This window comes from Maylandia zebra, linkage group LG3 (genome assembly GCF_041146795.1).
Source record: "Maylandia zebra isolate NMK-2024a linkage group LG3, Mzebra_GT3a, whole genome shotgun sequence".
Lineage (NCBI taxonomy): Eukaryota > Metazoa > Chordata > Actinopteri > Cichliformes > Cichlidae > Maylandia > Maylandia zebra.
In genome coordinates this window covers 26,237,468-26,250,004 of record NC_135169.1, presented here as the reverse complement: position 1 = coordinate 26,250,004, position 12,537 = coordinate 26,237,468, and the positions used below count along the sequence as shown (strand labels likewise).

At 40.0% G+C, this 12,537-nt stretch overlaps 1 protein-coding gene across 1 annotated transcript in view; it reads right to left on the bottom strand.

Moving 5' to 3' along the window:
• The window catches only part of arhgap36 (Rho GTPase activating protein 36), an 82,749-nt gene that overhangs the window by 15,882 nt on the left and 54,330 nt on the right, over positions 1-12,537 (bottom strand). The window contains exon 3 of the mRNA XM_024801929.2: positions 11,554-11,622. Within this exon, the coding sequence (XP_024657697.2) occupies positions 11,554-11,622 (69 nt within the window). The remainder of the gene's footprint in view (positions 1-11,553; positions 11,623-12,537) is intronic.

The following is a 12,537-nucleotide window of genomic DNA, read 5'->3' as shown; positions in this document are numbered from 1 at the left end:
GTTTTCAGATATTGAAACAAAAGCAAAATTCCTTGGTTAGGGGATAATAAATATCCCTAACCAATTGGCTGTTTTGGAAAGCTGAGCTGCATCTGAGATTCTAGATTGCAAAGATAGGGTCGATATACACATTCGGGTATCTTAAAGTTTTCACAGAACTCTGTGCGCTTCTGTGAAAACCAAATATACCCTTGGTGTTACAGTGCCCCTATAAAAGCATTTACTTTGGTTAACACAACCTTCCCAGGAGTGTACGTTCCAGCAAACTCGCCCTGGGGTCGGAAGGTGCTCAAACAAACCCTCCAAAAATCCAAAAGCTACATCTCAAACTCTACAGGTCTCTGTTAGCATGTTAAATATGTAGGTTTATGGCAGTACACTTAGAAAAAGACTGAACAAGTGCAACTTGTTTGGTTTCCAGGAGAAAACTTCTCTCTAAAAATGTCTTTAAAGATTAGGTTTAAAACTTTCCTTTAGATAAAGTACATAGTTGGGACTGGATCAGGTGATCAGGCTCAGGGTGTTGGGGGCTTCCCATGATGCACTGAGTATTAGGGCTAGGGATGGGTACCGGTGTTCTGACATAAACGGTAGTAACCAGACCAAAAAGCAGCGCACATTTCGGTGCTTTATTTCGGTGCTTTTTTTTCCTGAGCTGTGATACACTTCTAGCCAATCATTTTACGTTTCCCAGGATAGTAGGCGGGGCCAGGCACGTACGTTCAGTTAGAGCAGAGCTACAGATTAAAAATGTCCAAGGCGAAGCGGTCAAAAGTCTGGTTGTACTTCACAGCAAAATATGCAAACTCAGCAGCCTGCAACAAGTGCTTTAAGCTGATACTGTGATACTGTCAAAGGAGGTAACACCTCAAATCCGATGAAACACCTGGCGACGCATAGCGTTTTTTTTTAAAAGCCGAGAAATGCGCCGTATTTGATAGCTTGCTGCGAGACCTCACACTGTGCACGTCGGGTGGGTTGCCAGTTATCGGACCCGGAGCAACATCCCCCAAAAACCCGAAGAATAGAGTCCTGGCCCCTAGCCCTGCCAGTGTAGCAGAAATGATGACGGATGATGATGCAGCAGCAGCCGTTCTTCTCTGCGTGAGTCGCTTAATGTTGTTCGAGTGTAACTTATGTTGAGTAGGCTAACCACGTTATTACGTTAATGCATGTAAGGTGAACTAGCAAACATCATCATAGTTACATGCGGCTGTCCTCTTGTTTGATGGCAGATACTCCCTTCACCCTGGCCAAAAAGGCTAAAATGACCAAAGAAAAAGTGGAAAACAGCTGAACATGAGAGGTTTTGGACAAAGTTTGTGTTTTTTTTCCATTGTTTAAGCACTGCTTCCAGCCAAGAGTGATACCATATATGCCCCATAGCTGCAGAAAAGGCATTGTTATCTTTTTACAAAAAAAACAAACAAACAGCTGAACATGAGAGGTTTTTGGACAAAGTTTGTGTTCTCCATTCTTTAAGCACCGGTTCGAGCACCGTTTAAGCACCGGCACCGTTTCAAAAGTACCGATTTGGCACCGGTATCGGATAAAACCTAAATGATACCCATCCCTAATTAGGGCTGTTCGATATAACGATATATATCGGCTGACGATATAAAAACATCTATCGTTTCATTTTACGCTATCGTTTGTTTCGTGGTGTCGCAAAATAAACTGTTTACTGCAACATTTTTTCCATCGTTTTGATGGTCACTGCAGTGGCTATATTAATTTCTTAAAGTTCTCTCTTTCTCTTATATTTAATATAACCACACTATGAACGGACAAGCGTCTGTGTTTATGCGTTGTTGTTAGCAACAACAACGGTAAAACCACCGCGTATCTGCTTCTTTATTTTTCACACAAACCTTTCACAATAAAGTTCAAGATCCTGTTGAGACTTTTCAAAATAAACTGAATCACGTGAAAGATGCAGAGTATTTACGGATGAGAAGCAAAAAAGAGCCGTCAGGTGCTAAAAAATAAACCTTAGACTGAAACTTTAGAACAGGCAAACTGCAGCACGCCGTGTAATAAATACTCACAAAGAAAACGGCGGCTGTTACAACTTATGTCTAAAAATGTATAGTTTCATGCATCTGTTAAAACGCTCAACTCCAGCTACATGACGCGCAGCTGGAAACACTTCACGCAAGTTGAGCTGCCCGAGATTCACAGAATTTACAGAAAATGTTACATTTTTGTGATTTATATCGATATCGGACGATAGATGATTTAATATCGGGATATGAGATTTTGGTCATATTGCACAGCCCTACTAAGTATTTCTTCTTCACTCACTATGTGTTTACACAGCAGTCTGCCACAGGCCGCGGGCACCTTGTAATTGTTTATTCAGCCATGAACTTCTCAGCATACCAAAGTATTCTAGAGCCAAATATGAGCCCATCTGTCTGGCAGCTAAAAGTTGGCTGAAACTGAATCATACAACAGTACAATGATCCCAGGCACAACAGCCAATCTACAACAGAATGGCTGAAAAAGTAAAGAAAGACCTTAAATGCATGCATGTAAACTTCAATGAACCGAAGCAACGCTGTAAAGAAGAAAAAAAAATCCTCCACAACGACGTGAGAGACTCACAAACTGAAACGGAAATGATTCCTTCAAGTTATTGCTGTTAAAGGCGCCTCTACAAGCTGCTGAATCGCTGGGGTGTACTTTTCACAGGAGTGTATGTGTTACTTTAAAAGTTTGAGATGGGCCTGTCTAATGTATGGGAGAGCAAATATGTTTGCCGGTGCTGCAGTCATAGTAGCCAACGAATCACAAGGCAAGCTGATAATATACAGCAGAGAGATGGACGTACATCCCAGGTCTGAAAAGTAAAGCCAGTTTACTTGCAGAAACACTTCTGGTTATCTAGAAGTCAGTGGGAAAATAAAAATACTGAAAGGAGGATGATCCAGCTCATTGGCTGATGAGTTGAACTAACTCACTAACTGATAAAGTGGTCAGCCAAAAACATCATCTCAGGGATATAATGGGATTTCGCAAACCTCGGTGATGTCATTGTGGCAATGTCCATCTATTATACTGTTAATGACGCTGACAAAGCTCTGATTAGCAAATAGCATGAACCAAGTTCCATGTTAGTGACTGATATTCATTCACACACAACAGGGTAAACAATCACTGTCATGATCAACTTCACTTTGATGTCAAATGAAACAACCTCACTCTCTCAGTATATTCCCATAACATGATGTGATGGGCTATCGGCACAAACAACACACGTAAATCGAAGCAACACTCATTACAATGGTCTGTGAATACACAACCAATGCAGATGTTCTTGTGTGCAGTCCTCCAAAAGACAAGACTTGTAGCCTCAGATCTAGTACTGCATTTGTGTAGGTACAATACTAGTTGATTGAAAAGTTAGACAAAAGTTGCTGCAGAAACATGAAAGAGAAGGACAGCATAGATGGCCTGAACTGAAATAATCAAACATTTTCTGTCTTCTCCAGTGCACAGGATAGGCTAAAGCCCCAACATCAGCACAAACACCAAGAAGGCCTGTTTCCCTCTTATTACACTACATAGGAGTGACATGTAGAGCAGGGGTGGGCAACTCCAGGCCTCAAGGACCGGTTTTAGTTGTGTCCTTGATCCAACACAGCTGATTTAAATGGCTAAATTAACTCACCAACATGTCTTGAAGTTCTCCAGAGGCCTGGTAATGAACTAGTCATTTGATTCAGGTGTGCTGACCCAGGGTGAGATCTAAAACCTGCAGGACACCGGCCCTCGAGGGCTGGAGTTCCCCACCCCTGATGCAGGTATTGTGTGTGCCATGCCTTTAGTGCTCGATGCAGATCTTTATTAAAATGCACAGTTGTTATTAACAAAACACTGAGGGAACTCAGGAGTGTGAGAACCTGGAGGAGCAGAGATTACAGGGATGCTTACAGCAGTGCAGAGATAATGACTGATAAATCGAATCAAGGCAACTAAAGGGTCTGTTTATAGGCGATGATGAAATGAACTTGTTAGCCTGTGAACGCCGTAATCGCACAGCTCCTCGCACAACGGATAAGAGGTTTAAGTAGACAAGCGGTGTAAGAATAGACAGAATGTTGGGAGCAGGATAATCCTGTTAGAGCAGCCACACAGCAGACATCAAACTCAGACTGATACGGGCTTACAGCAGACACGCTCACGCAGGTAAACACGGTACGAGTGAGGTCACTGTCGTCAGTTTCCTCCTCGACATATCAGCTCCAAATGTAAATGTCTCACTATGCTACATCAGTCCACTCCCGAGGTTAAGCATAGACTGTTTATCTGGCACCCACCTTAGTGAAGGCCCAGTTAGACATTCAGTCTGGTGACTCTTTGATCAGGATCAAAAAGTGATAAAGCCAAAATGTAGTTGTTATTTCATGATAAAAAGATGCATTGCCTAAAAAGAATCTGGATATTTTGTGCATGAGAGGAAAAAAACACCAAACGGTACAAAAAGTGCTTGTTGGCTCTCTGCCAGTAGTGCCCAGGAGTATACCAGATGTAGCCACACAAAAATGTGTAACTGCTCCAGGGTGTCCTGGATCTACCCTAGGACCTCCTCGTGATAGAACATGCAGGGAACACCTCGGCATTCTGGAGGCCTCCTAATCAGATGCCTGAACCACCTCAGCCGACTCCTTTCAGTGTGGAGGAGCAGCGGTCCACTGAGCTGACATGTCTTTCACACACATGAAACAGGAAGCAGATTATTTAGGTTCTATCTACTTAACACACTCACATTCAAGAATCGTGAACATGCACACGATTGTTTGAATGGAAACACATGGATGCACACGTGCACAGTCTCACCCGGAGAGTCCCGAGCAGGTCAGAGAGGCAAATCAGACTGGCAGGATGCCCTGTGAGGGCTTAAGGATGCAGGATGGACTCAGCCTGAAATAACTCAGGTTCTGTGGGGAGTTTATTCCGCAGAGCTGCATTGCTCAGATCAAAGGAGGAATTACTATTTACATTACTTTAATGAAACCAAAAGACAAAATTGGGAGTGAGCAAAACTTCTCCATTTAATTTATACTCACATTTTACTCAGCTCCAATGTTCCCTCTAAGCTGCGCGCATGTGCAATTGCGCACTGCTGGCACGGTCTCTGCGCACAGAAAATCTGTGCTGCGCACAAAAAAAAAAATCTAACCTGAATTGAAATTAAAATTAAAACGTTAACAATTCTGTTTTGCAGTGTTGGTCAGTAAGTGACTGGCTGCTCCTGTATGTGTTTAGAACGATGCCGCCTTATCCCATAGTCCAGCCAATGATGCGATTCACATTCGTATATACGCAGCTAATCAACGTTGTTGACAGGCTATGACAGCGTCCTTATGTGGCTGATGTGGAGTGAAGCCACGTTAATGACAACATGTACAACCATTGGAGATGTGAGCAGGACAGACGGAACAATTGACGGAAAAAATGTGGATTTTACACCAGTTTTTAAATTGTGTTGATAGGCCACGTAAAACCAGAGTTATGATAAAATATATATATATATATATGCAATGGGGTTTTTTTTCCAACGTTTATATTTACTGCGGGAAGAAACAGTAAAAACTGTGTTTTATAAGGAAAACGCTCAAAAGCACTCCCCGCCTGTGAGCAAAAACAAAAACCCCACCTTTTCCTATTGGTGTAAAAATATACCATGTCGACCAATCAAAACATGGCATTTAGTTGTTTAGAAAGCGGGACGTTTTAGGAGTGACGGCGGTGTTTTGAGATGTGAGACATTTGCGACGTTTAGCGCAAATCTTGTGTCGTTAGTGTGTAGTGTAGTCAATAGTTTTGTTGTGTGTGTCAGAACAATGAGGTGACTGCTGAATGTTACAGGTGTTACAGCAGTGATACATCTCCTGTTGTCAGGCCTGCATCAGGCTGTTGTTCTCCTTTATCTCATAGTGGACAGAAATTGTTTTTTGGAGTGGCACAAATAATTTGTGTGGCATCAGATTTGATGCAGAACAGCTGATTGTTCTGTAAATGTTGTGTAAATTTTTCTGTTTGAAATGTTTTTTAAAAAACCGCTTTGGCTGCATTTTTAGGTAAACAGCTGCAGTCACTATACAGGGTGGGCCATTTATATGGATACACCGGAATAAAATGGGAATGGTTGGTGATATTAAGAGGATTGTCAATGCAACCCTCTTCTCCCACTCTTCACACACTGATAGCAACGCCGCAGGAGAAATGCCAGGGTAATCAATTGGGCAACATTGGTCATTATATACTGTATTTTGCAGACAGAGTTACAGGACTCTCTCCGAGACCACAGACTCATACTCATAATACGAGTCAGAGCTTTATAAAAAAAAAAAAGAAAAAAAAGAAAGAAAGAAAGTTGTGTTTTCAAAATTGGAGTTCAAGTGACTTTTACTTCCAATAGTGTTAACATACTACACAGATCATGAAGATTTGTTTAAATTTGTTTAGAGGGCTCTAAATAAAAGCTCTAAATAAAATTAAAAAAATAAATAAAACACCTGTTTTTAAGGTTTTGTAGTGAGCAGCCCTTTGATAAGTGCCTTGCTGACTAGCTGCCAGCTATTATTAGCTTGTGGCCACATGTGCAAGCTAGAGCAGAGCTACAAGGTAATTAGCGCAACAGATTGTGAAGTATTACACAGCTGTTTACACAGCAGGTCACCATTCACTTAAACTCTAACTTGTTTTTAGTTGCTAAACAGATATCAACCCATTCCAGCTAATAAACATGATAAAATTAGGCTGAAAAATCTTATCGGCTGTTTCTTGGCAACACTAGATGCTAGCTGTTTACTACGTGAAGGATTCACTCTGCAGTTTGTACAGCCTCTTCTCCTCCAGGCACTAAATAAAAAGGAGATCTTTACTCTTTAAAACTGGGTAAGTACGGTATAATTTAAAATAGTTTATTGTTGGTAAAGAACATGAAAAATCCAAATCATTCACTCATTCAAAGACTTTTCCTGGATCAGTCATACAAATATTTTTATAGTCAAACTAGTTAAGAGTCTAAAATCTCAATTAAGATTACACCAAAGTACTTATTTTTAAAGTGCTGATGGTAAACAGTTGCCCCCAAAAGAAGTAAAACATAAACCCCAACATATGGCAAGGTCTGACAGACAGTTCGACTCGAGAACTTTTTAAAATCTTCAGCGCTTTGTAAGCATGTATAATTTGATGATACAGCATGCAATGGTAACAGTAATGATCATATTTACCTCTAATTTTATGACACACTGAGTTGAAACTGATTTTCTCTGAAAACACACTACACAAAGAAACACAACATTGCGTGTCAACAGGAACGGGCTTTATCCACTGAAAAGATGTCACCTTTTGATGATGTGCCTTACGCTGTATTTGATCTGTAAGCCGGGGCTTACTCTTCGGTCCTGAGTCCTGACGTCTGCTTGGAGGTACAGTCACTCCTGACATTTGGCCATGTTTGCTGGCATCACAAGCCAACCGTGATGGGGTTAGCAGCTTGCACTGGAAGCGTTTGCTTGTTTAAAGTAAACACTTGATGATTTAATAGCTATCTGTGGCAGCAGGGAAGTGTTGCTTCTCACAGAAGGGCAGCCAGATTAGCAAGACGTTTAGAAGAGGTTCGAGCGTTTAGAAGAGGGTTGTGAAGTAGTGGGAAAAGTATCTACATGTTTTCTTTCATAAAGGCTCAAGGCTCATTAACTAGTAATGTTATATATTTGAAGTCACACAGATGTAAATAATATGAAATAAGAAATTTGAGTTTTCAAGTCTATAGTTCTCTAGCTATTTGCATTATAGTAATTCTGCTATGGTTTTCCAGACTGTTAACACTAGTGAGTAAAGATGAGTCCGATGCTGAGAGAAAGCAAGAAAAGAAGGGAGTAGACAGAAGCTCAGCAGATGTTCACTGAGTCCTTGATTTTACTGAGGAGGCAAATAAGAAACATATCAGTGATAAACCTACAAGATAGAGACTGAACTGTTGCTGAACTGGGCTGATCTTGTGCAAGAATCTTGGACTGACTACTGGCTCCACTCCATCCCTCCACAAATTTAAAAATATTAAATCTCAAGAGTCCCATCTCCTGGTTAAATAAACGTTAAGAGCTGAAAAACAAAATATGAATACAGAGGAATCTTCACCAAAAACAGAACTGTTAGAACAACTTAATTATAATTGTATTATGTCAACTAGAACACATGATTTAATTACGTTTTTTTTTTTAATTAACTCTGTCAGATCAGCCCAGCAGATTTCAGTTACACACAATGCACAAGTGTGCTTTCACTTAAATAAAAACAGCAACAAAATTAGAGTAATTTCAAGTTATAGATAGAAACCCAGCAAATACACCACCATCACCAAAGCAGAAGACTGAATTAGAATCATTTAAAACACTGCACTAACTACAACCAAAATATCTCTTTTTATAATGTGTCTTAATATGTGCTGAATTGTTGATAAAAAAAAAATCTGCCAGGAAGGGAGATGCTTGTGTCAAAGTGTTACAGTTCAGGAATTTCTTTTCTTTTCTCCCTAAATACGTCTGGTACTCGGGTCAACATCTGTTACTTAAAAAAACAGAGTGGATATATTTAGCAGAGGAACAGCTGGGTGATAATATCCAACCTCCTGGAGCATTAGACTTTAAAAACACAGGCTGTCCTCTGTAAAGTATTTTCCTAGGAATCAACAGTTTAAACTATTGCTTGGGAAAATTACATAGAAACTACTGGTTCACTGCATTATGATCAAGCATACACGAATGCCAAGCAGATCACAATTGTCACTCTGTAATCCGTTACTTGACGCAGTCCTGCCTTTAGTAGTAGAGGAGCAGAGCCAACAGGAAAGCTGCCAGGTCCCAATGTTCTGTGTTTTCATTAGCAGGGTTAACTAGAGCTAAGTCACTGTGTGTACAAGGCTGGAGGCAGGCTTTAAAGAGCTGCGTAGACAGCCAGTCAATGCATGTGCTGTGTAGTGTTGGGCATTTTGGCTCGTATCTCGCCCTGCTGCGATAATCACCTGAGAAAAGAGAACATCTTTTTCTGAGAGGTCACGCTAACATCTGATTTGTCACATGGGTTAGAGCAGGAAGATGAAAGAAGAAGTGGAGAAGGAAAAAAAACACAAGAAGAAGGGAAAAAAGGTCAGGAGCAAATCAAAGAAAGCCAAAGAGAAGATGAAATGAAAAAATCAATACAGAGAAGTACAAAAAGCCTCAAATTTGTTTTGTTCAACAAGCAAACTATCTGCTTCTCTAGTCTGATGTTATTGGTAATTTCAGGGTCTAAAAAGTTGCTTCAGTTTCCATAAACACAAACAGTGAAACACCATTAAGAGTTAAAAACAGTCCAAATTCTTTCAGCTCCAATAAAAAGATTAATGTGGCTCCCAGGTGTGACAATAAACTTTAACATCTAGTCATCCTTAAAAAAAAGGATCTATGATGTTTAGAGGGGCTAGAAGTTTGGTCCCAGTAACACGGTCCAGGTCTAAGGACCAGTTGGTGAACATCTGGCAACCACTGGTCGTTAAGCAAAAAGTGTGTATTCCTCTGGGATTATGTATTCCCTGAGTGCTATTAACACAGGCCTTAATGCCAGTCACCATCCCCCCCAGCAACTGCTGGTTACCAGAGGAAATTATGTAGTGGTTGCTGGCAGTTGCTAGTGTGAAATTGATCGCAAACAGCAAAAAGCCGGCAATCACTTGCTAACTAGTTGGGGAATGCACACCTATTTATGCCACCTATTTGAGGTTATAAGATGATCGCTGATTGGTTTCTGGGTTTGTGTGACTGAGGCCTTGACAGGAAGCCAGCTAGCTAGCTAGAACTTTGCTATAAATTGCTATAAATCTGGAAGTAAATGAAGATGGAAAACCAAATATCAGTGATGTTTGGAGGGTTAGTGAAGTTGGGTTATAGTTGGTTAGTAGGAGAGCTTTGGTTAGACTAATATAAACTATTGCTAATATAAACTAACGCGGCAAACCGCCGTTAGCGAGTTATGGTGGATTGCCAAGTTAATGCAGTTATGGCGTTAACGTCATTTTAACGAGATTAACACTGACAACACTAATATAAAAACATGAGCACTGGGTAGGATGAAGGTTAAATTGTCTTCAATAAACGTAAACGCTGAGGGTCCTTGATTGGCACATTCAAACGCCATCATATAACAGGGAGGAGACACCAAAAATGGACTTTTTCGTACATCTGAGATGAGCCCATCTGCAACATAAGGTTAGTCATTACCATGTTGATTGGTTTGGATTACTGGCTATGAAAAAGTCCTTAATGGTCTAAACCTTAGTAGGCCTCTGTGTGATTATTCCATAAGCTCTTCAATGTTTTGTTTCCAAGGCTGTAGTGTGCACTGTAATTTTTAAAATCTCAGTCGAATGATGTGCTACGCATGAATAGCGCCAATAAAAAGTAGAGGCAGAGAATGATGACCAAATACGGGGCTTGAGTCTACAAGAAAAACAACAGAGCAGCATGTTAAAAATACAAGCGTCTCATCCAACACAGCAAACGCTTTGACTTGGAGAAAGTGTTGTTATCGCATTGCTTAACAAAAAGATTGCCAGCACCATAGCCCCAGGAAATTAAAAGTATTATTTGATCTGCAGAGATGAGACTCTGTATATCTTTTACTCTTTTTAACCACAATGGCAAGGTGGCAGTTCAAAAGAAATGTGGAGGAAATCAAAGCAGAAAGTCACGGGTCCCCTCAGAAAATTCAAAGGCTTGAAGAAATATGAAACCTTCCTCCATTTCTGCTGAGAATGGAAATCACGTTTAGAACTGGATAATATCTGATCCGGCAAAAATAATCAGATTTCATACTACTTCACACCGAAGGCCAAGTGGACTCAGACTCAAAAGAGCAGGCTTTCATGGACTTAACTAAATACTCCAAAAGAGGGGTGTGAGGAAGCACACATGCCACAAATGTAGATCAAAGATCCAAAAACCAATCCATAATATCCAAAAGTTCCAGATTCAAATCCCTTTTCCACTTTGTTTGTACCCAGAAAAACACAATTATAAAAAATAATGTGTGCAAATGGGGTTCTTCATTTTGTTAGTCTAACTTTGTTAGTTTCTTTGTGTTTTTGGTTTAAATGTAATCATTTGTTGCAAAAAAAATCCCAAACATATTGTAGATGATACTTATAGCTCTACTAAAGAAGTTAAACTTGCAGTTTGTTCATTCATTATTCACTTGCGGTTATAAAAACAATGAAGCACCAGCTAAGTGAAACTTCCAGGATTTAGAGTTCATTCCTGATCCACTCGTTCTTTTTAAACAGTGTTTCAAGTATGTGTGGCCATTAGTGGTTAGTGGTGGTAAAAGCCACTGGACTCCAGTGGTGTATGTGGTTATGTAGCTTCAGCGGACAGAAGGGACATTGTGTTTGATGATAATATTTAGCGTAACAGCCTGTGGGGAAACACATTCACAGTTTATAGCCGCAGACGGGATCGTGTTTACCCACTTCTATGGTTTGGGGTTTCATGAACTCACCTCGCTCTTTTTTTTCCTTTGAAAAGGAGTCAAACTTCCTGCGCAGAGATTTTCTTCGCTTGTGAGTTTCTGTGGGAAGAAAGAAAAGGTCACAGTCAATACAGTTTGTGGTGCTCAAGTATGTGTTTGCTTTAGTTTGAACAATGAAGTCTGTGTCACAGTCGGTCTGGGATGTCTGTCTTTTGTTACTGTTGTACATCAATGAGATGTGCCCATCACCAGCTTTTATCTGTACATGAACCCAAATACTACCATCCATCCATCCATTGTGTACTCCTTACTATAGAGTGAATTAATTTAGTTTTACTTCATTTCCACTGTAGATTTGCTTTTTGTTTCAGCAGTCTGTATTAAATAGAAAAAAGTCTTTATTTCTGAAAATTATTTAGTTTTTGTAATTTTTCTATTAGTTTTAGATTTTTTTCTCTTTTTATAATATGATGTGTGTTGATCAGGGAAAGAGTTACAAAGTTCAGAACAAGTTTCATGACCCACGGAGAGAACACTAAACTCCCAAAAAAACTGTGTATCTAAAACCCAGCATTTAAAATTTTTAACTAAATAAATTTCTAACAGTGTTACAGCATTATGTAAAATTGTCACAATTTTTAATGTACTAATTTCTGATTATGAATAATTATGAATTTTCCTTTTCTGGTGGGTTTTTTAAAACCTGATTGGTGTATTGACTGTCCTCGTCTGCTTCCCTGTATATAAAAGAAGTATTTCATTGGGACATTAAATTAGATTTAGGCTTTAAACAGCACTCGTTTGGATTTGTGTACATGAACACGAACTAATTAATTATATTTTAATGAGTCAAAGGAGCTTGCAAAGAAAAGCGTCTGGACTTCTTTAAGTTGCTTGAAGACGTTTCACCTCTCATCCGAGAAGCTTCTTCAGTTCTAAGGTCAAATGGTGGAGAGTCCCAGATATAAACCTAGTGGGAGTGACCCCCCACAGAGGGACAAAAGGACCCCTGAT